Here is a 25,799-nt window from a genome sequence, read left to right on the forward strand (position 1 = left end):
GAGTCGAAAATCGTTGATTCAGAGGGCTGGACTGGGCTCCGTATTTTAAGTGAAAAATAAGATTGTTTTGCCTTCGCATTGCAACTGAATAAAAATGGAATTTTTATTTTATTTTCACCATTTTAGTTCATTCTCAAGGTCTTCATGTATGTGAAAATAATTTTAGTATAAGTATTTAATGTATGTTGTGTACTTAATAGTTGTTTTAATAAATCAAGTCTATTTTGAACGAAAAGAAAATATAACATTTGGTATATTTTGGTAGATGTACCGGGTGTCCCAATAAGAATGGCTCTCGGCCATATCTCAGGAACCGTTTATAGTAGAGCTTTGAAATAAAAAATTTTATAACAAAAGTTGCCTCAGGAAAAGCCTGGAAATTATTTTCATAATTGTGGGTTCACCGCTAGAGGGCGTAATTGAATATCAAAAATAAAAAAATCTAAATTTTACAAAATTTTCCTAATGAAGGGGCACTGGAAATCCGATTATTGTATTCTTCATCAAATTCTGCGCATATTTGATTAAACAAGTTTAACTCTACCTTTGCAAATAAGAGGTGGGAGTGAGTGGGAACCTTGTTATGAAAAAATGGCTGTAAGTCCGGTTCTGCTAAATAAAATTTTGAAAATTGGGTCTTGTTGAAGACAGATCTTTTTCTTCAATGTAAGCGTGATAATTTTGAACCATCCTAATAAGTAATAAGCCAGCTGGGAGGCGTTATTTAATTTTTTTCAGAAATCTAGCTTTCTTTGGAAAATATTAAATACAAGTATGCATTTTTAATCATACTTTATAAAACTAGATTAAATTAGCAATAGAATAGCGAAAACCGCATGTCGATACCTTTTTTCTATCTCAAGATATCTCGAGAAACGTGTAAATTTTATACATAACTGTTACTATCACCGGTAAACTAAGTTAATGAAAAGTAGTGTGCTGTGGAAAAAAACAAAATAACATTTTCCAGATGTCAACGTATAAAAATAAAATTAATTAAAACAACAATATAAAGAGAAACAATACTATTAAAATTAAATATAACACAGAACAAAAAGAACTACTTAGTGACGACCTAAATATTTAAATTGTTGCCCATCATACACTACTCTAGAATACATTATCCAGAGAATACTAAACGCCATTCAAAGCATATCGAGAGCAGAAATTGAGACTGCTGTTCAATCTACTCTTGAAAGAGTAAATGTTTGCAACGAAAATGATGGGCAAAAATTTGAACGTTTATGTCATCACTAAATAGTTGTTTTTATTTCTTTGTAATAGGGCTTTTAAACGCTTCTCATTTGTTTCGAGCCTCTGTCATGTGCCGTATAATCCGTGTATAATATTAATATACGAGATATGAACGAGGCTCGAAACAAATGAGAAGCGTTGAAAAGACCTAATATACGTTGACAGCTGGAAAATGTTTCTTTGTTGTTTCCATAGCACACTACTTTTAATGAATTTCGTTTACCGGTGACAGTAACAGTTATGTTTTTAAATTTACACCTTTTGTAAGATATCTCGAGATAGAAAAAAGGTATTAACATGCGGTTTTCGCTATTCTGTTGCTAATTTGGTCTAATTTTGTAATATGGTATTAAAAATGCATATTTGTATTTAATATTTTCCAAGGAACACTAGATTTCTGAAAAAAATTAAATAACGACTTCTAGCTGGCATATTACTAAATAAGTTGGTTCGAAATCATAACTTTTACATTGACGAAAAAGATCTGTCTTCAACAAGACCAAGTTTGCAAAATTTGATTAAGCAGAACCGGACTCACAGCCAGTTTTTCATAACAAGATTCCCACTCACCCCCACCTCTTATTTCCAAAGGTAGACCTAAACTTGTCAAATCAAATATGCGTAGAATTTTATGAAAAATACGACGATTGGATTCCCAGTGCCCCTTCATTAGGAAAATTTTGTAAAATTTAGATTTTTTAATTTTTGATATTCAATTACGCCCTCTAGCGGTGGTCGCACAATTATGAAAATAATTTCCAGGCTTTTCCCGAGGCAAGTTTTGTTATAAAATTTTTTATTTCAAAGCTCTACTATAAACGGTTCCTGAGATATGGCCGAGAGCCATTCTTATTGGGACACCCGGTACATTACAGATTGAATTATATTTACCTATACAATATTTTTGTGGAACTGTTTTAGCTATAAAATTAAAATAAAATAATCATAATAAAAAAGATTTATGTTCGTAACAAGTAAGTTATCATACTGCCCTTTAGAAAAACCCTCTTCGGCCATTTTAAAAAAGTTGTCTTAAGAAGAACACTCAAATATTATGAAATATATTGGGACCGTGCAAGTTCGGAAAGGCGACACCTGGTTTCATAGCTCAGCAACATTTTTAGCACTTTTAATTGTATTGGCCAATTATATTAGTCCTGGTGCTGGATAATTGTCAAAGCCACAGTCCAAAAAAAAAAATTATAAGAAGAAAAAGTAAGACTGAGGTTATGTTATTAAAAGCTAAACAATTGAATGTAGTAAATCAAATTAATTATTAAAATGCAGTACTGCAAGCAAAATACAATTAATTAAACTTAATTTTATATAATATTTGCATATCATATCAATATTTGGAGCAACATATAATTTTTCTTCTTCAATGACAGTAGGTATGAAATATACGTGAATTTGACAATTTCAATTGACAATATGAATTATTTAAGAAAGTTTCAAGATTTCTCCGATATTTGTGCACGATCGTTTCTCGTATCCGCTTCAAGTACTTGCACACGGCGAATAGTTCGCAGCAACTATCTAAAGATTTTTATCTACTCTATGTCATATTATGTATAAGTTTTTAGTTTGTGAAAACTGTCATTATAGATAGCAGTGCGTGAAGGGTTTAAAATGTGCGTGAAGTAACAATGTATTTTAAATGGGATTTACTTTTCCGCACACTTTCAATGGGTTTTTTGGCACACTTTCATTATAATCAAATATCCTTAACTTTCGCGTTGTCATGGTGATGACAATATGAGCAATGACTTACAACAAAATTTTTGACAGTTTTGTGGTTTGAAAGTAGTTAGGATTTTTAACTTCATGCAATGTAGATCCCTGGTTTAAACTTCTGAGCCCTATCAATGAAACTGTTGAGCAAATAACCTACACTGAGTACACTAATATAATATACTCAAAAAAAGATAAGACCACTGGTATCGATAAGGTATCTTATTCGATGTTAAAAAATATACCCACAATAGCAGAATCCCATTTGATAAAAATTTTCAATAATATATTAAAAACAAGTAAGCTACCATGGCAGTGGAAACGAACACTAATATTACTTTTCCTAAAACCTACTAAATGTCCAAACAGTCCAGAAAGTTACCGACCAATCGCCTTAACGTCATGTGTAGGTAAAATTCTAGAAAACATAATTAAAAATAGAATAGAATGGTTCGTAGAGCATAATAGTGTTTTACCCAGCTACCAGCTGGGCTTTCGCAAAGAAAGTGGATGTAGTAATGCGCATGTAGCGCTTTTCCACATAGTACTTAATGCTTTTACTGAGAAAAGCGGTTTTAACGGTCTCCCTTGATCTAAATGCTGCTTATGATAGAAAAATGGCGGATTTAAAAATACCATATACATATAATAACCTAATTTTTGAATTCTTAAATAACAGAAATATTTATATCCGAGATAGGGAATACCAAATAATTGGACCCAACATCACTGATAAAGGGATGGCTCAGGTGTCGTCCCTGAGCCCACTACTATTCAATTCAACATATATACCAAAGCGCTACATGACATTATTCCATCTAATTTCAGGCTAATTCAATATGCAGATGATCTAGCCCTCATAACAGTTGGTGAAGATATAAATAATCTTATAAGATTACCTAATATATGTCTTACTCACATAACTCAATGGTTAACAGAAAATAAACTACCCTTGTACCATGGTAAATCCTCTGCAGTAATCTTTAACAAAAAGAAAAACATCACCAATAATATTCCGTTAAAAATAGAGGGAGAGATAATTCCTATTAGCGAATCAATTAAATATTTAGGGACAATATTCAATAATCGACTTAACTGGATTGAAAATATTAAACTTATCGAAACACAAGCTCAAAAAGGTTTGAATATAATGAGGGCAATATGTGGAACCTGGTGGGGAGCAAACCCCCATACACTCTCATTAATTTATAAAGGAATCGTAAGACCCCATTTGGATTCCCCTGTAGTAAGTCCCCACTCTTAATATTAGATAAAATTCAGTTTAAAGCTTTACGAATCATCACGGGCTGTATGAGATCTACCCCCACTAATGCTTTGTTAGCAGAAAGTGGAGAAATTTCATTAGATGCAAGAAGAAAAATACTGTGCGCTAAGTGCTATCTGAAAATCCTAGCTGATCTGAAAATCCACTGAACGACATCCTGTCAGAGTTGGGAACCAAAGTAAATTATAAAATAGGATTTTGGAAATCACAAGAGCCACCACATCTGATTGAAATCAAAAATAATTTTGACAAATACCTCATTAATCTATATAAAGAGAACATTAAATCCTGCTTTCAGATCGAACTGAATTATCTTACGGGAACATTTCAGACAATTTTCTCAACTCACAAAAAAATGGAAACCTATACTCATCAGGAATTTCTTAATGAATTTTCAGCTTCATACGGAAATTATACATGGGTATTTACAGACCGTTCTTTAGATCCCGAGTCGAGGACAGTAGGTTTTGGGGTACACATACCTTCAATCAATTATAACTATGCATCCAGATTACATGAGCACACTCAAATATGCACTGCAGAAATTATTGCAATTAACAAGGCAGTATCTGTTTGTATTGAAAAAAATATTAAAGAAGCAATAATTTTTTCAGATGCTAAAAGTGCTATCCAAAAACTATATAAAAGACTTATTATTGAGTCAATGGAAGCAGGATTTAATATAATCTTGGCTTGGATTCCAGGCCATACTGGAGTAAAGGGGAATACAGAGGCTGATAAATTGGCAAATATAGGCAATACTTTAAATGTTCCTGCAGACATTAAAATAGATAAATTAGACTGTTTGCCTTTTATTAAACAAAAAATTGTAAATGAGTTTAAAGTTGAATGGACAAAGCAGTTTAAAACTAAAGGGAAATGGTATCAACAATGCCAAAGTGATTTTTCTATAAACTCTTGGTTCCACAAATTCACATTTGTGGATCGAAGGCACTTGACATCAATTATTAGAATGCGAACGGGCCATTGTCACACACCAGACCATTTGTTTAAAATTAATTGTAGTGATACTCCTTTTTGTGAATGTGGACAAATAGGAAGTATAACTCATATGTTACTTGAATGCCCAATTAACAAAACAAATCAATTTGACCTGTATCAGGAACTTGTTAATATAGGAAGTCCAACACCCATTTCAATACAAAATCTCCTACATAATATTAATGACCAAACCTTAAGAAAGATCAATCAATTTTTAACAATATCAAATTAAAATATAAAATAAAAATAGTTATTTGAAAATCATATCACAATGAATTTAAAAAAGGGAATATGGAAAAATCCAGACCCTTTGAAAAGAGGATTCCCTTCCAGTTAGTCTAAATACGAGGACTGGCCAAGTACCTTAGAGGCGGAGGCCATGAAACTACAAGAAGAAGAAGTTAGGATTTTTAAATGTCAAAGTTCTAAAAATTGTAGAATAGAAATGAATTCCAGTGACGAAGAGTTACAGTTTTTTTTATTTGTTTATCGTAGAGTAGATAAAATATTGTATGAAACTGTGCGTGAAGTACTTTTTGCGAACTTACGCGATGTATAGCACTCGCTCCGTTGTCGCTCGTGCTCTAAAAATCGCGTGCATTCGCAAAAAGCATACTTCACGAACTGTTTCATAAATAACTATTATAAAATTTAGATACACCATAAAGTGACTACAACAAGTAAATGAATATCAAACGTAATGAATTAATGGTGCAGGGTTAATGGTCCATGGACAATGGAGAACATTTCTCACTTTATGATGACTGGCTGCTGTAATTTGAATTTTCTCTCGATTTTAATCGTTTTTAGGGACCAAACGAAAGACAAAAACAACTTTTATTTCTTTGATATACATACAGCGTGTCTACTTGAGTTGGAAACATATGGGAAACTTTTTTATTATTAATTTTACGAAAAAAGTTATTCTTTATAAAAAGTTCTGCATGCCCCAAAACCTAAGATTCAATTATCAGATATCAAATTTTCTCAATATTATACGAGGTATGTCAAAAAATATGAATTTCGGCTAAGGGTAAAGTACCTTTATTTCTCTCAATATCGAAAATTCTTATGATAAAAAGTTGTTTGGAATTAAAAACTAAGATGAAATATGCAATTACATGCTTCTTATTGAAAAAAAAATATTTTTCTCAAATTTATGGATACCCAACATCGTTTTTAATTATTACAAATATCATAACTCGTTTATTATTCATTTTACGAAAAAAAGTTATTCTTCATAAAAAACTTTGCATGGTCTAAAATCTAAGACACAACCATGATATATCAACTTTTATTAATTTTATACGAGGTGTGTCAAAAAATATGAAATTCGCTCAATATTATAGCACCTTTATATTTCACAGTATTTCAATTAGAAGGATGTAATTGCATATTGACACATAGTTTTTAATTCTAAATAACTTTTTTAATAACCGTTTTCAATATTGTGAAAAATAAAAGTACTTTACTCTTGAGTGAAATTCATATTTTTTGACATAACTCGTATAAAATTAATAAAATGTCATATCGTTGGTTGAATCTTCGGTCTTAGGACATACAGAAATTTTTATAAAGAATACCTTTTTTTCATAAAAGTAATAATAAAAGAGTTATCGTATGTGTAATGAATAAAAACGAAGTTAGTATCAATAAATTTGAGAAAAATTTGGAAAATATTTTTTTCCAATTAGAAGCATGTAATTACATATTTGAGCTTGGTTTTTATTTCCAAACAACTTTTCATAATAAGAATTTTCGATATTGAGAGAAATAAAGGTACTTTATCCTTAGCCGAAATTCATATTTTTTGACATACCTCGTATAATATTGAGAAAATTTGATATCTGATAATTGAATCTTAGGTTTTGGGGCATGCAGAACTTTTTATAAAGAATAACTTTTTTTCGTAAAATTAATAATAAAAAAGTTTCCCATATGTTTCCAACTCAAGTAGACACGCTGTATATTGTAAATTATGTTATGTTGTGGTGTATAGCATTCTTGTCGAATTTAAAGATTTATGCAAGTTCCCTATTTCAAAATATTCAATATTTTTGTCCATGCCTGTATTTGTACATTTACTTTTTGTTTCCAGCTAAGACGGAGTTGGACATTGAAGAATACAGTTTCAGTCAGACTACACTAGAGCAAGTGTTCTTGAAATTCGCCCATGAAAGCGAAAATGATGAATCGTAGAAATGAATGAGAAGTAATCGTAAACATAGTGTTTATTCAATTGTGATCCTAACATAATTAGTTTAAGTGTAAAAGATATCTAAAAGACCGTCGTTTTTAAATTTTTATATTTACTATGTTCATTTGATTACTGACATACAATGTTGTAGTCCCCATTACACCGTCACTTTCTAAAAATGATTACAAAAGCCTTAAAAATGATTTTAACTGCTTCGTTTGACCGAGTCTACCACTTTCTGGTGGTTTTACAAAAGCACAAAACATCAGAGTTAGACTAGTACTGGATAATACAAAAATTTTTAACAGAATGAGGAAATTTTTCTGTAATCGCAATATCAATATAACGCTCCGGATAAGAATGCTTCGTTGTTATATTTTCTCCACCCTTTTGTATGGGGTTGAGGCATGGACACTAAAACAATCCAACATTAAAAACCTGGAAGCATTCGAAATGTGGTGTTATAGACGTGTTCTGAAAATATCATGGACAGATCGTAAAACAAACGCACAAGTGCTCGAACAACTAGGAAAACAATGCGAAGTTTTAAATTCCATAAAAATCAGGAAGTTGGAATACTTGGGGCACATCATGAGAGGTGAAAAATACGAACTATTAAGGAATATAATGCAGGGCAAAATCAATGGCACAAGAAGCGTAGGAAGACGTAAAATCTCGTGGCTACGCAATGGTTTGGATGCAGCTCAATTGAACTATTCCGGCGCGTAACCAACAAAATTATAATTGCCAGAATGATTTCCAATCTCCGATAGGAGCGGAACTTTAAGAAGACCACTTTCTGAAAATTTTCAGAATGCAGAATGGACGCTTTTCTACACGCATAACACCTATACCTGTAGTTCTAGCGCGGTTATGTTTTAATGGTTTTTTATCTAAAGTTGAAACCATTGGTGAACGACAATGAACCACATTCTTCTCTGAGAATTAAAATAATGAAGAAATATTTGACAAATCCATAAATAATATCTTGAATTTTGCTTACAAAAAGTGGAATTAATTTATCGGACTGGCTATCTGATCAAAATTTTTATTGGACAGTGCTGTGGTTGTATAAAGGATCCCTGAATGTGAGTCGTGTCCGACATTTTGTAATTTCAAAACATAACCTGTTATAATTAACATAATTACGTTATCGGACTAAAGACGCGAGGCTGTAAATTTGTCGTACAAGAGATCCACAATCTTTTGTAAGTACTTTTAATAAAGAATTAAGAATTTATAATACCAAAACTGTACCGCGCTAGAGTGACATATTGCGGGTGTCGGACTCGACGATCTCCCCCCCCCCTCTTTTTTGTTCGACAAAAATAATTTTTTTTATTTTAACGTATAATCTTTGGCTTAAGATTTAACGGTAGCGAGGTACCGGTAGCGTCGCTAGAGCTACAAGTTTAGGTGTTGTGCGTGCGGAAAAGTGTCCGATCTACACTCTGATAATTTTCAGAAAGTGGTAGACTCGCTCAAACGAAGCAGTTAAAACCATTTTTAAGACTTTTGTAATCATTTTCAAAAAGAGACGGTGTACTGCGGACTATTAGTAATCGAATATGATATTGCATTGCTTTTGTTGATACATATCTTGATTTAGTACTTACCTATTTGGTTGTTGGAAGTATCCATTCAGATTTTGTATCGATTGAATGTTTATTGATATTGTTTTTATTAATGCGCCCAATGTAACCCACTTTATTTTACACGATTAATAGAAGCTGTACATACAGTTTTATGCAACCACTTACAATAAAACATAAAAGGAAGAAATAACGAAGAGTACAAAATTTGGCAACTATGATTTACAGCACTGATTTCTAATTTACAAATTTCTTCAAATTATTTATATCAATATTCGGCGCTTTTTTCAAATTATTTATTTTAATATAATATTATAAAAGTATATTATAATGTATAGTTCAGTGGTTCTCAACCTTTTTGCGTCATGTTCCACAAAATAATTTTTAATATTTTTGGTACCACCTAACTGAAATACCTATCTAGGTAGGTAATCTAATAAACTATAATATAGGTGCTGATTTTGACTGTGCTTTTGGGTTTTGCGTACCACCTCAAATAATGATATGTACCACCAGTGGTTCATGTAACACAGGTTGAGAATCGCTGGTATGGATGAATGGTGAAGTGTGACAGATTTAGTTAGGGAGATTTGTATATATTAACCTTGGACATAGAGAATTATTATGTACACATTTTGGAATGTACCGTAATAGGGCTCCGTGGCGCCAACGACTTGATAATCTCGAATTTCTTCCGGACAAATGACTTTTTCAAGCTTGGAAACACAAAGATGTCGCACGAGGCCAAATCTGGAGAAGACGGTGGATGGGGCAGCAGTTCGTAGCCTAATTCATGGTGGCGCCCAATTCATGGTGGCGCCCAATTCTGTGCGTTGTCATGGTGGAAAGGCACTTTTTTCTTCGAAAATAACAATGAAAATTTTTCTGAATTCGACGTCTAATCGACCAGGTTCGTGTCGAAGATTCGGTTCGAACTATATGCTGTATTAATTATTTGGATTTTTTTTTATTATTTTTATATGATAACTTAATCATCTGAATGGATACACAAATATTAACTTATAGTAAATGTTCCTTAATTAATCGTATTTAAATATTTATTTTTATTACTCTGATTTTTATGATTTTTTTGTTAAATTTCAGCCATCGAATACTAAGGATCTTCAACACTAATCACACGTAAATATGATGTACTAAATGATTTAATTCTACTATTTTATTTTTATTTGAAATCCAATTAAATCAAAATGGTTTAGTTTCAGAAAATTTTATTTAGAAACGATACAAATAAAAAAACATTGAAATATTCATTTAAACATAAACAACATAAAATAGATACTTTTGAAACAGAATAGAATCTTGTAATATGGTCAGGACAAACTGGTACATATAATAACAGTTAAAAAATAGGAACAATAACATAGCCATTGCTTTCTATTATTGTCTACTTTCCATACATACTTTTATTTGATGTTCTCCAAACAAGGCACTACAATGTTGCCACCACCAAAATTGTTTTTCCCTTTATTGTCTTTGGATTACTAGATCCATTCAGCCACGATAGATAATAAATTACTGTTTGCTACAATATTCCAAATATAATAACATTACATACATGTGCGCACATATAATACTTATGCACGCACATACATACATAGTTATGTATTTATTTCAATAGAGATTTAGATCGGTAAATTTAAATTTGACTGTTGATTTTAGTAAAACCTGCTACAACGTTTGTGTTTTTAACAACAAGACACAGTTACAGGAAGCCTACAATATCAATGCTTTTATTTGGAGTAAAATAAACTAAAGAGTAAAAATCCGTAGAAAATTAGGTGTTTTCGGTAGATACACTGCCGAATTAGTAGAGCTGGCATCGTAGTGCATATTATAGCGAGACTAGAAGCGCCCTACCTAGCAAAATTAAAAGATACACCATAGCTAAGAGATACATATGGTGACGAGATCTTCACCGTACATCCGTATCTGTCAAAAGATAAAAAAATGCTCTAATTATAAAAAATACAGTGCATACCTAGCTTAAAATATGACCAGGATTATTTTTGGTACTTTATTTTAAATAATAGAAGGTACTTAACAATTTACTTAACAAAAGTTACTTAACAATTTTCTATTTGACAGTCTGGGAATACAGTGGACTTTCTCTATAACGAACACGGATATTACGAGGTTTCGCTTATAACGAGGTACACTAGATGTCCCATGAAATTCCTATTGAACTATAACACCTCTACAACGAGGCATATTTGGTTATAACGAGGAAAAATGAAATCGAAGAATATGTTTCTTTACCTTTTACTTAGCGCATTAATGGCTATAAATAACTACCCCAACTGCCTGTATATAGAAATGCCCAACATCTGTGTTATTATCGAGGCCAGTGCTGTAATAAACTTCACCGCCTGTAATAAACTTCTTTTCTATATCGACCGATATTGATTATTGTAGGAAATTTACAATTTACGATTTACGTGTCATTGTTCAGGTCGACCATGGACACCTAATAAACTACGTAAGAAGCATCAAAACATTTTAATATTATTGTTGTCTGATATAACGAGATCCGCTTATAACGAGGTAATTAGTTCGCTATTTCAGTTCTCGTTATAGAGGGAGTGTACTGTATAGTACTTAATTAATAAATGCAATATCCATCGATGTCAAAGTATTTACGGTTACCTATATGACAGACGAATTCGCTGTGAGACGATGAGTAGAGGGGATTAAATAGTTTTCGCCAGCGCTGTTAGTGGCAAATTTGTGCATTTAACTTGAACAATTTTACTAGAATAGTACAAGTTTTAAGCCCTACCGGCAATACTCACAGCGAATAAAAACCATAGACATATTAACCGTAAACAAGGCATACTGAGCAAAAAAGCGTAACGTGGAAGCAGTCGATCGGTGGTCTATCTATCTCTTTTAACCAATCAATTTCGCGCATATGGCAGACAAAGATGGCTAGACCACTCAATCCTTAATATGAACATCCTAAGTCTTGACGTCACAAAATTGGGAGGAGCTTATATTTGACTCCAAACAATTTTGTTTATAATGTTAAACACTCATAAGGAATTTTTAATTTATTGGTTACGTGGTTTGTGTAACAAAATAAGACTTTTCATTTAGGTATTTAGTTAAAGAAACGTGTCAAATTAAGATATTTTTATACAGTTTTGAGGTTATGTTTATTTTCAACCACTAAGGAATAAAAACCACCTGAACAAAAACGAATAAAATTCTCTTAATTAACACGTTTCTTTAACGAAATACCTAAATGAAGTCTTATTTTGCCACACAAAGCACATAAATGAAAAATTACTTATGACCATTTAACGTTACAAACAAAATTGTTTGGAGTCAATATAAGCTCCTCCCAATTCTGTGATATTTGTGACGTCAGACTTAGGCTGTCCATTGGCGTTACATCTCCATGCACAGAGCGGCATATACCTTGCCTAATCTACGAGTTATTATATCTATGATAAAAACAGAGGGAGCCTTTAAAACGTAAACTTCTTTTTCTCAATGGCCTCTTGCGTAAGCAGTTATCCAGTCGCAGGAACTTATGTACAGTGGAACCTCGATAACTCGGATTAATCGGAACCGCGACCGATCCGGGTTATCGAAAATCCGGGTTAACCGGAGAATATGGTAAAAATTAATAAAATACGATATACTTACAGATAAACTCCATTATAGTTGAAATAACATGAACTACACATCTAAATTATTAAAAACACGCAAACACAAACCTAAGCAAACTAAAGGAAACAATACAAGACACTACATACAATACAGTCACAATCGGAACGATGTTATGAACAAAGAAAACTAAGACTATTGTTTAAAAAATAATTTTTTAAGTAGTCTTTTAGTCTTTTTTAAACAATGTTAAGACAATTTGAAATAAATAAAGGAACAATAGGTGCCTGTTGTTTCCGATAAATCCGAGACAATGACCGTCGCTCTGCCGTCGCTGCCGTGTGCCATGAGTCATTTTTACTATCGTATACATAGTTGAAATTACACAAATACACATTATCTCTCAAATATTATATTACATACTATCTATTAATCCCTTGCAAGATAATTCGGATGGAATTCCCCAGATTAAGAGACTGGGTCGATATCAATCAAGCACAAAATAATCTGGGGAATTCCATCCGAATTATCTTGCAACGGTTAGTACATTTTTATTGTTGAAATGTTTGTCTGATGAAAATCGGTCCGGGTTAGCCGGACTTCCGGGTTATCGGGGGCCGAATTATCGGGGTTCCACTGTATATATGAAATATTATAAATTAATAAAATAAAAAAAGCATAATTACTTTTACTATTCATTCTCTGTATTCGTTGAGTAATCAGTTTACAATAATATTTCAATTCATAATTTGTGTTTTTCTAGGTAAATATCTATTTTTTTCGTTTTTTAATATTTCACATATACCAGTTTTATCAGAAAAGAACAAATTTCAAACCGCGAGAGAGCGCTACCGGCGAAATTCACAGCGAATAGAGAGCCAACCAACAATTTCTGTTTTACAGTTAAACACTTTTAGTCAAGGAACGTTTACCAGATATATTTCTGATATTTTTATATGATTTGTACTAGTCAGTTTGTGATACCATGCTTTTATTTGTAATTTGTTATTTCGTGAGATTATTATTTAAAGCCTAATTTGTTTTTTACCTGTTGCATGGATGGGTTTTTAGTCATCACTCAGATATTTAATATAACCCATACATTATGCATGCGTTTGAGATTATAGGTTGTAAATAGATTATTGCCATGGTTACAGATTTAATTTAATAATAAAAATATGTAAATATATTTGAATTGTGTATATTTAAATTTATGAAGTTTGTGAAACAATTATATTTTTTTAGCATGCTTGCGGATCCTTTGGAAAGCTATTGTGACATTCGATAATGTCATGAATAGTTATTGGATATCCTCCAGTCCAAGTCGGGAATATTCTAGGGTAATTTATGTATAAAAAAGGATTGTCATTGATTTTCTTCGCATAAAAGCCAAAATTTTTTGATCATAAACTCTGAACACCTCTGTCCTAGATTTTTCCAGACATTATCGTCAATTTGGTCAATCAATACTCAAGAATCTCTTTAATGAAAAGAAGAATTTCCGTAGTTTGGATATTACACCCAATTATCAGGCTAATATTAAAGGATAATAATCAGCCAACAGATAAGTAAAGGAGTGAGACAGGGCTGTGTATTTTCACCATTATTATTTAATATATACTCATATATAGGTTTATTTACATATGCACTTTAAAAATTTACAGAAGGGATCATGATAAATGGTGAGAATATAAATAACATTCGTAATGCTGATGATACAGTCGTTATCGATGAAAGTGAGAAAAACCTGCAAACGCTACTAAACATAATTTGTGATACTGATAAATAGTTTGGTTTGACAATAAACATAAAGAAAACAAAAACTATTGTTATCAGTAAGAGGGGCAAAGTCATTACAACGATCCTGATAACAAATGAATCTTTAGGAGTGTGGATTACGGAAGATCTAAATCCGAAAAGAATTCGATCAAGAATATAGCAATCAAGAACAGACATTTTGAAGATGAGGAAATTTCTGAGTAATCTTTTTTATAGTGTCGAAGCCTGGACTGTTAATGTTACTTAATGAGAAAGCTGATATGAGCACTTTTCAGATATGACTAGGAGAATTTTGAAAATACCATGGACCGATCATATTACGACCGAAATGGTGTTGCACAGAATGGAAAGAGCCGGAGAACTTGTGATCACCATTAAAAGCCAAAAGACAGCATATTCGGAGCACATACTTAAAAATGATAAGTATGAGTTGTTGCAGCTGATTATGAATGGTAAAATCGAAGGAAAAGAGGGTCCTGGTAGACGACAAATATTAAAAACACAGACGCCTTTAATAAGTGCAGAAGATAGACGAGTTTACAATGGTTATAGCCAACTTTCCTTAGTGGAGTCGGCACTAGAAGAAGATCAGGCTAATCTTTGGCCTTTTACTTGTCTATTTAGGCATATTTATTTTGAGCCCCGTGGATAATCTTTTTGGGAATCAACAAGCAATTATTACGTAATCTAACTTCTTCACTACAATTCGTGTATATGTTCATAGTATCCACTCTGTAAGAACCTTAATTAATTTGTCGTTATTATTAACATTTTCAATTTTGACTTAGTTCAGTATATACTATATATAAATATAATACGAGGTATGTATGATATATCTGATATATTTGACTAAAAATCCTTTATAATATTTATTACTCACAGTAACTTTTGTCGTTAATTTGTTGCTAATTAATTTTAAGGCCTAAATCTTGAATGTTTAGTGTGAATAATTTTTACAAAGACAAAATAGTGCCTCAATTATTACTGTACATAACTGCTTGCATTGTATACATTCTTTTGCAAAACTAGGTACTTGATATAATATCGTACTTAAAACAACTTGTTACAATAAATCTTAAAATACTATACACTCTGTAACAGAGGAAAATATAGATTTGAAAATAAAGATTACCTTTCTTGACCATATGGTGTATTTCATTGTTTGCTTCCTAACCTATCCTAAAAGTATATTGTTAAAGAATATACAAAGATAAATAAAAGAAAAAACTGCACTATGTACCAATATACCATATCTATGTTTCAATCTATACATTTGCTAATTTTTACTATTTTATTCTATACTTATCCAATGTGAATTAATGGTAAGGGAATACAAAATAAAAAACAAAGAATCATAGTAGCTATCTAAGTACTCAGTCAATTATCTTTGTAATGAGTGAAATGAATGTCGACAACGAATCAAGTAATCTGTTAACCCAGGTACTAAAGTACCAAACGGGCGAGGCTAGCAAAATATTCCAACAATGCATCGCAGATTACCCATATGAAACGCTGTCATTTTGTACTCTAATAAATACAGCGTATGGTATAAAACAAAACTGAAACTCTTGCCATCATGTCATTTTCTATTTGTTCTAAATATCTCAGCTTCGGTCTTCCTCTTGTTCTTTTTCCTACTGTCATCTGTTTGAATATTTTGTTTGGTATTTCACCTTCTTCCATTCTTTCTACATGTCCCATCCAACGCAGCCATCCTATTTTAATGAATGTTAGGATATCTGGATCCTGGTATATTTTGTATAGTTCAAAGTTGTACCTTCTTCTCCAAATTCCGTTTTCTTTTGTGCCCTTATATATGTGTCGCAAGATTTTTCTTTCAAAGGTGGCTAGCAATGTTTCCTCTCTTTTAGTGACTATCCAGGTTTCTGAGCCGTATGTGAGTACCGGTCTAATTAAGGTTTTGTATATTTGGCATTTTGTTTTTCTTGCGACGTTATCTGATCTTAGTTGCCAAATTAAGCCATGGTAACTTTTATTGGCAATAAATATTCGCCTCTTCACTTCCTCCGCTACGTTATTATCAAACGTGACTAGGGATCCCAAGTATGTAAAGTTTTTTACCCCCGCAATATTGTATTCTCCTATTAATATATTTTGTGGCTGCCTTATTTCTGCGTTTTTACTTACCTGCATATATTTTGTTTTGTTCTGGTTGATTTTAAGGCCACTATTTTGTGCAGCTCGTTCTATTTGATTGAATGCCTCTATCATTTCTCTTCTTGATCTTGCGATTATGTCAACATCATCTGCAAATGCTAGTATTTGCACGCTTTTATTAATGATTGTTCCTCGAGTATTGACTGTTGTGTCCCTCATTATTTTCTCGAGTACGATGTTGAACAAGATGCATGATAGAGCGTCTCCCTGGCGTAGTCCCTTTTTTACATCTATTGTTTCCGTTAGTTCGTTTTGTATCCGGATTTTACTTTCTACTTTTCGAGATTCTTTTATCAGTTCTATTAGTTGTGTTGGTATATTAAATTCTTTCATTGCTTTTATTAAGAATTCTCGGTTTATATTGTCATATGCGCTTTCGAAGTCTATGAAGAGATGATGTGTGTCGATGTTATGTTCACTTGTTTTTTCAAGGATCTGTCGCAGAACAAATATCTGGTCTATTGTTGACTTCTGTCTACAGAAGCCACTTTGGCATTTAATTGGAAAAGACTGTAAGACTTGTACACACTTCTAAGTAGGTCAAAACGGCAAACAGGTGTATGTTCTCAAAAAACTTTTGATAGCGTGTAAAAAATGTTTTATTATCAGCTACCCCTATCGGCTAAAACCCCTTTTTTAAGGGGTTGTTATACCCGATATCTGTGGCTTTTGCCCAGTATCCATGTATTTTATTGTGTCGTTTAGCAATTGCTCTTCTATGAAGGCTTTATAAGAGGACGAAGCTCTGATGATGGCACGTTATGTGTTGAAAGTACTTTGCTGATAATAAAACATTTTTTACACACTATCAAAAGTTTTTTGAGAACATACACCTGTTTGCCGTTTTAACTTACTTTGGTATTTGCCAACTATTTTTTCAGCGTGTGGTCTAAGTCTTTCATAAATGACGTTGGACATTATTTTGTATGCTACATTCAGAAGCGTGATTCCACGATAATTTCCACATTCTAACTGATTTCCTTTTTTATGTAATGGTACAATAATACCGCTATTCCACTCCGCTGGTAGCTGTTTATTTGACCATATCTTTGTTATCAATTCATGTATTATTTTCTGTAGTGCGTCTCCTCCTTTCTTCAGTAATTCCGATGCTACTTGATCTGATCCCGGTGATTCATTGTTCTTTAATTTGTCTACTGCTGTTCTAATCTCGGCTATTGTTGGTGGATTCTTTTCTCTGTTGTCTGCTTGGTCTAATGGTATATCAGGGTTCGTCTCACTCCCATCTCCTTCAAGCTTTTCCGTAAAATGTTCTGTCCATCTTCTTAGTATCTCTTGCTGTTCTGTAAATATATTACCTTCCTTATCTCTACACATCGTTGTTCTCGGTTTGAAGTCTTTTCTGCTTTTGTTCAGTTTCTGATAAAATTTTCTTGTCTCTGTTGATACTTAGTTCTTGCAGTTCTTGAAGTTCGTTGTTCATATATTCTCTCTTTTTTCTTCGGTGAGTTTTCTTTTCTTCTTTACGTAGTTGTTTATATTCTTCCTCTGATTGTCGGGTTCTGTGCCCCTGTTGCATCAGTAAATATGCTCTGTTTTTTCTGTCTGTTATAATCTGACATTCTTCGTCAAACCAGTTATTCGTTCTTGTTTTTCTTTCTTTACGTTCTATGCCTAATACTTCTTTAGCTGTCTTTTTTTATGATTTCTCTGCACTCATCCCACTCCTTATTTGGGTTTTCATGTTTTAGTCTATTTTCTAGTTTGATGCTTATCTTTTCTTTATACTCTTTATTTTTGTTTGTTTCTTTGAGTCCTTCTACCTTGTATCGTTCATGGTTAGAGCCTCTTTCCTTTTTGATGTTTGAAATTCTAGCCCTTACTCTACTTTCGACCAGGTAGTGATCAGAATCCGTATTTGTCCCTCTTCTGGTGCGGACGTTTATTATATTCGATTGGTGTCTCGAGTCTACAATAACATGATCTATTATATTTACTGTCAGTCCATCTGGGGATTTCCAGGTACCTTTGTTTATATCTTTGCGAGTGAAGTATGTGCTAGCAGTCACCATGTTAAGTGATCTTGCTAGGTTTATTAACCTATTGCCATTGTCATTTGATTGCTCATGGAGACTGTGCCTACCTATTGTGGGTTGCAATTGCTGTTCTCTTCCAAATTTGGCGTTTAGGTCTCCATAGATTATTTTTATATCATTTTTTGGGCATGGCTGATATGCGGACTCAAGTTCATCATAAAACTCTTCTTTAATTTCATCTTCTTTTTCTTCTGTCGGGGCATGCGCATTAATTAGACTGTAGTTAAAGAAACGTCCTTTAACTCTTAAAATGCACATTCTGGGACTAATGGCTCTGAAATCTCTTATAGTATGTTTTACTCTCTTGTTTACTATGAATCCAGTGCCCAAGACGTGATCTTTAGGATCGCAGCTGTAGAAAATCGTATGGCTTCTTTTTTCCATTATTTTGTTTCCCATCCACCTCATTTCTTGTATGGCAGTTATGTCTATTTTGTATCTATTTAGTTCATTTAAGAGATTTTGGACAGCTCCCAATCTATACAAGGTTCGAATATTCCATGTTGCAACCCTCAAATCGTATTTTTTTTTCTCGCACAGTCATCGTCGTTTGATCAGTCCGGCTTTTCTTCCTTTCGCGTGCATCGGGCAAATCTTGACTCATCAGTAAAAAGAATATTAGCCCAATCGTTAATATCCCAATCGATATGTTCTCGCGCGAACATTAAACCTATCATACGGTGTGTCCTCGTTAAAAGTGAAGCAGTAGGAGGCATTTTGGCTCTGATTCCAAATTCCCTTAATCTGTTTCTAACCGAATTGACACTTATTTGAATATTATGGACCGGGAAAAGATCATTTAGCAGTTATATTGTATTCGCACTTAGCTGTAACATGGCGTATATGCAAAGTCTGCACACGTAAAATAACGGTCATCTGCGGGGTTCGCGCACCTGGGATGTCCTAGAACTGGCCTTCCTGTGTAACCTTCCGTTTCTCTATACCTTCTTCAGAGCTCTTTAAACGTTGGATTCATGGATTCCCATAACATCAGCAACATATTGCTGCGATCGTCTATCTCCAATTAAAGCTACTATTTGGGCTGCTTGTTCTGACGTTAAATTACTCATTTTTTTTTAAGAATGTACCTCCTCATTAAAAAATCAGGCAGTTGTAGTGTACAGATCAAACACTCTAACACAAATGGACAAAATAAATATTCTCTCTTATCAACGCTTTATTTACTTTTTGTTGTCGGCCAAAACACGCTTCGACATGTTATGGGTTTACAGACACCTACATACATACATACATAATCGGTTGCCTCTTATACCATTAGGTGTCGAGGATTCCTCCTTTATATAATACTCTCTGCAAATTTACGCCACTTCTTCCTATCTGCTGCTAAAACTTTTGCTTCTTGCCACGATATTCCTCTTTTCCTGAGTATTTCGTTTACACTAGTGTTCCAGCTTTTCCTTGGTCTACCCCTCGTGCTTTTACCCACTGCTTTGGCCTCCCATGTCATTTTCACTTGTCTCTCACCACTCATTCTTATCATGTGTCCAGCCCATTTTACCTTCTTTTCTTCAACTTTTTCGTTGAGCGATTTTACCTGTAATTCATGTCTTATATCTTCGTTTCTTCTTTTGTCTAATCTTCGTACTCACACCACTTTTCTTAAGTATCTCATTTCTGTAGCTTGTAATCTTTTTCTTTGTCTGTCATTAAGTACCCAGTTTTCTGCCCCATATATTGTAATTGGCATATATACAGTTTTATATACTGTCATTTTGGTTTTCCTCGATATTTCTTTTTTGTTTAGGAAATTTTTATACAGTGATAATAAGTTCTCGTTGCCAATTTTATTATGTTTCCAATTTCATCTTCTTGTGTACCTTTGTTGTTTAACATTATTCCCAAATACTTAAAGAGGTCTACTTGCTCTTTGCCCTTCGATTTCAATATTTACAGTTGCTTCTTTGTGGGCTATTGTCATTACTTTAGTTTTATCCATATTTATTATTAAGTTGTAGTTTTTTAGTTCTTCAGCCCAGATTCTAATGTTATCTGCAAGAGACTTTTCAGTTCTTGCAACTAATACAATGTCATCAGCAAATGCACAGGCTTCAATTTTTATTTGTTGCAAACTTCTATACCCTATAGCGCATTTTTTAGTTTTTTTCCAACACTTTTTAATAACTTCATCCATAACGGAAATAAATAACAGTGGGCTCAACACTCCACCTTGTCTAACCCCGTCGTTATTAGAAAATTCGCCGGAAATTAAGTTACTTGTCCTGACCTGGTTTTTTGTGTTGACATACAAACTCTTTATTACACTTACAAGTTCTTTATCTACTTCCTTGTTTATCAAGGCTTTGCCATATTCCTTCTCTATTGACCATGTCGAACGGCTTTTTCATATCTAAAAACGCCAGGTACAGTGTATCGTTTTTTAACAGTGTTTTTTCACTAATTTGCTGTAGTTTGAATATAATATGATCTTGTACGCTGTGTGATGGTCTAAATCCACTTTGTATATCCGCCAGTCGAGGCTCAACTATTTCTCGTAGTTTCTTTTCTAGGATAATTTCGTAGATTTTCAACGCTGAGCAGAGAAGTGATATACCCCTATAATTACTGCACTCTTTCGTGTCTCCCTTTTTGTGTATAGGCAGTATTATTGAAATGTTCCAATCCTCTGGGATTTTTTTGTTTGTCCACGCTAAATTTAGTAGGTCATGTAATTCTTGTTTACCCTGTTGTCCAAGATATTTCAATAATTCAGCATCTATTCCGTCGATCCCTGCTGCTTTACCAACTTTTAGTTTTTCTAGTGCATCTTCAACTTCTTCTATCTTTATTTTAGTTTCATAAACGTCTTCTTGCCCTCTTTCAGGTGTTTCATCTGTTATCTGTGTGCGATTCTCTGCTGTTGTATTTTCATTGTTTAAAAGTTCCTTGAAATATTCTCTCCACCTTTCTATAATGGGCTTATCCTCAGTTATTATATTTCCGTTTCTATCTTTTATCTGCTGTAGTTTAATTTCCGTTTTACTTCTCATATTCTTTAATACTCTATAAAATAATTTTGTATTTTGGGTACTATTTTCTTCCATAGTTCTTCCAAATTCTTCCCAGGCGTTCTCCTTTTCTTGTTTTATCCTTACTTTAACTTTGTTGCGCTGTTCCTTGTATTTATCGTATGCCTCTTGATTTCTTTTTTGTATGTACATTTTCCATAGCCTTTTCTTTTCTATGACTTTTCTTTTTTAACGGACCAAGAAACAAGAACCACCGTACTATGGAGAAAGAAATAAAAGAGGGACCAAACTTGTAGATTTTTTACACCAAAATCTTTTTTCTATGAACTCATGAACTGTGTCCAAACTGTTTCACAAAGAATGAAATAGATTTTATCATGTTGTTCTGAAGCTATTTGCTTGTGGCATTTTTATAATTAACTACTTAGATGGGAAATAAGCCACAATTAAATTGAAAAAATAATTCTATTAACGTTTAGATGCACAAATCGGGTGTCGTTGTCAAAATACAAAATACTACTAAATTAAACAAAAATGTTGTTGCTTAGTAAAAAATTCTTCTAATACACACACCGGCAAAATTAGCCGAACACCTTAAAAATGGGACATGTTTGATGCCTCGAATTTCCTAAACCTGTTGTCCGACTTGAGTGATTCTTTTAGTATGTTATTGCCTTATTATTTAAGAATATCGGTGTAATACTATTGTTGCTAGACAGGTAAATGTCATTTTATACCGGGTGTAACAATCATATTGTGTTTTTTTCTTAAAGTTCGGAACACCCTGTGGAATATTCTAGCATATATAAAATATTTATATTAAAACTATATTATAGCCCTAGGCTTTCTTAACATTTTATTATTTGATTCATTTACCTATGTTGGAAAATAAAAAAATTATGTGCTTTAACAACTAGCCAAGTTTTTCATCAATAAATCCTCATAGTAGGGGAGGAAAGTATGCTACATTTGCAGTTACTCGAGCGTTATGGGGACCTATTGGATTGTGAAAAGTGGGTGCTAAAACACAAAAAAAGTTAAGTTTTCCATAAAGTGTGGGACTCTCCATTTTTTAATTTAATTTTCCATTTCCACCAATCGTTTTTTCCGAATATAATGCCATTTATCCATAATTGGAAAAAAATATTGCGAATAAAAGTTGTTTATTTTTACGTCAAGTATCCAAATCTGCAATAAAAATTGGGGGCTTCTATTTAAGACTTTAAAGTAACCACCCACCCCACCTTCGTGAGGGGTCGTGTTTGGTGCCATTCGATAGATTTTTGAAAAATATTGAATACGTGTATTTTGCAGTTTGACGACCTGATGTTCATTTCGCGAAATATCGCAGAGTTCGTATATAAAATTTTTAATCTACCCCCACCCCTCTCCGTTGGGTGTTGTGTTTAGTATTATTAGATAGATTTTTGAAAAATATTAAACAAGTATTTTGTAGTTTTCGATCTGACGTTTATTTCGCGAAATATTCGCTTTTTTTGTGAAACTTTCTCATAGCCTAGTTTAGGATTGTTTATTAAACTAAGCAGAAAATGAAGAGTTATTGATGGAAAACATGGCTAGTTGTTAACGCACATAACTTTTTTATTATCCAACATAAGCAAATATTGAGAAACCTTGTACCCTGTAAATGTACCTCTACCACAATATTGGTTCTTAATACAGGGTGAGTTCGTTAAGGGGGATCCGAAAAAAAAATCTATCCTCAGAAAAATTCGAAATCGTCAGATTAAGATAAGTACGTTAAGTACATGCAAAATAGTGTGTATTAAAAAAATTTGACGATTTGAAGGGGGCCTAAGAAAATGGGCGAGTCACAAAGGTTCACAAAAAAAGCGAATATTTCGCGAAATGAACGTCAGATCGAAAAACTAAAAAATACGTGTTCAATATTTTTCAAAAGTCTATCGAATGGTACCAAAAACGGAGTTAAATACGAACCCTGCGATATTTCGCGAAATGAACATCAGATTTAAAAACTCCAAAATACACGTGTTCAATATTTTTGAAAAACCTATCGAATGGCACCAAACACGAGCCCCCATGGAGGTGGGGTGTGATATTTAATTTAAAATATTAAATAGGAGCCCCCAATTTTTATTGCAGATTTGGATTCTTTACGTAAAAATTAGCAATTTTAATTCGACACATTTTTTAGAATTATGGATAGATAGCGCTATAATCGGAAAAAAACGATTATTTCAAATGGAAAATTAAATTAAAAAATGAAAAGTCCCCCACTTTATGGAAAACTTAACTTGACATGTTTCTGGTTTTAGCACATAGGTGCTCTTCACAATCCAATAGGTCTCCATAACGCTCGAGTAACTGCAAATTTAGCATACTTTCCCCCCTACTATGAGGATTTATTGATGAAAAACATGGATAGTTGTTAACGCACATAACTTTTTTATTATCCCATATAAGTAAATGAATCTAAAAGAAAAATGTTAAGAAAGCCTTAGTCTACAATCGAGTTTTAATTTTAATATTTTACATATGCTAGAATATTCCACGGGGTGTTCCAAACTTTAAGAAAAAAACACAGTATATACACCCGGTATAAAATGATATTTACCTGTCAAGCAACAATATTATTACAAATATATTCTTAAATAATAAGGCTATAACATACTAAAAGAATCACTCAAATCGGACCACTGGTTTAGGAAATTCGAGACATCAAACATGTCCCATTTTTAAGGTGTTCGGGTAATTTTGCCGGTGTGTGTAGTTTATTTAATCTGACTCATTTATATCGGCAGTTCCGACATATTTATATTATACATTTTAAAGTAGAAGACTTTAAAATGCTATTGCCAATATCTATGAGTTGCGTTCCTGGGACGACTTTACTGAAAGATAGTTCATTCGATTACACGAAATCAACCCCAACTCAAGAATATCCGCCACAAAAAAAATCATAGCATGTGATCTGTCTTTAAAAAGACAACCAAATGCAACGGTGACAGTAAAATTCTCGTGTTAGAGATTCCATAGTAAATCACGAGGGAAAACCAGGAAAAAACCTCGTGATACTATCCCGACATCGTAAGTATTTGGTCTTACATTTAGTTAACTCTCAAAACTAATACCAAATTCTGACTTTAATATATTGTGACACAATTATGTCACCTTACTGTTTTCAGCTCCCGGACTAACAGGCGCCGAAGATGTTTACCAAGAACTTTTTTTTTACAATGATTTATGCACCTGTGGTTGATTGATTTATGAGGGACCCTAATTTAAAGAAAGATCTCGATCGAGTTTGTTTACAAACCTTTTTCTAATAATTGTTCCTTTGTTATTGTACTAAAAAAATCTATTTTACGTGCTTTAAGTTATTATGAAATACTCGTTTATTCTGGATCATTCTTTTGTATTCGAGATAAATTAAGCATTGTATAAATAAGAGGGATTTGGAAATTAGCAGTTAGTTGTGAATTTGAATACGTCGGTGTACGTGATATATATCGAACGCGATATTTTTGAACTTGTAATTATGTAAATAAATTAATAGATTTAGGGCCGGTTGTTCGAACGCTAATCAAAAATGATCATTATCAAATATTTAATTACTGTCACAACTGTCAATGTCAACTTTGATTGGGTTGCTGAAAACATAATTATTGATTACAATTATGAAATTAGTTAATCAATTATGTTAATAATTGTTATGTTAATTGATTAACTAATCTCATAATCATAATCAATTATGTTTTCAGCAACCCAACCAAAGTTGACATTGACAGTTGTGACAGAAATTAAATATTTGATAGTGATCATTGTTGATTAGCGTTCGAACAACCGGCCCTTAGTGTAATACATAAATTAGATATCGTATTTTGTAAAATAAAAGATATAAATTCAGTGTCTTTCATTTGTTTAGAAGTAAGTTATTAAAAATAAATAAAGTCAACTAAAATTAAACTTAGTGACTAAAAACATAAATAATAGAATAGTAAAGTCAACCGCGTAAAGTCAGTTTTGTAACAATATAATATATATGTTGTTTAAATTATAAATAATATTAACAATACATAGATATATGTAATACTAAAATATAAAATGTGTACTAACTCGATATGT

General features: G+C 32.7%; 1 protein-coding gene across 3 annotated transcripts in view; it reads left to right on the plus strand.

Moving 5' to 3' along the window:
• LOC126881331 (cholesterol transporter ABCA5-like) overlaps window positions 1-15,614 on the plus strand; it is a 254,480-nt gene extending 238,866 nt beyond the window's left edge. For all 3 annotated transcript variants that reach the window (XM_050645551.1, XM_050645552.1, XM_050645553.1), the window contains exon 28: window positions 7,371-15,614. In XM_050645551.1, coding sequence (XP_050501508.1) covers window positions 7,371-7,471 — 101 coding nt within the window. In that variant the 3' untranslated portion in view covers window positions 7,472-15,614. The remainder of the gene's footprint in view (window positions 1-7,370) is intronic.
• Window positions 15,615-25,799: the final 10,185 nt, after the last annotated feature.

This window comes from Diabrotica virgifera, chromosome 3 (genome assembly GCF_917563875.1).
Source record: "Diabrotica virgifera virgifera chromosome 3, PGI_DIABVI_V3a".
NCBI classification, from domain to species: Eukaryota; Metazoa; Arthropoda; class Insecta; order Coleoptera; family Chrysomelidae; genus Diabrotica; species Diabrotica virgifera.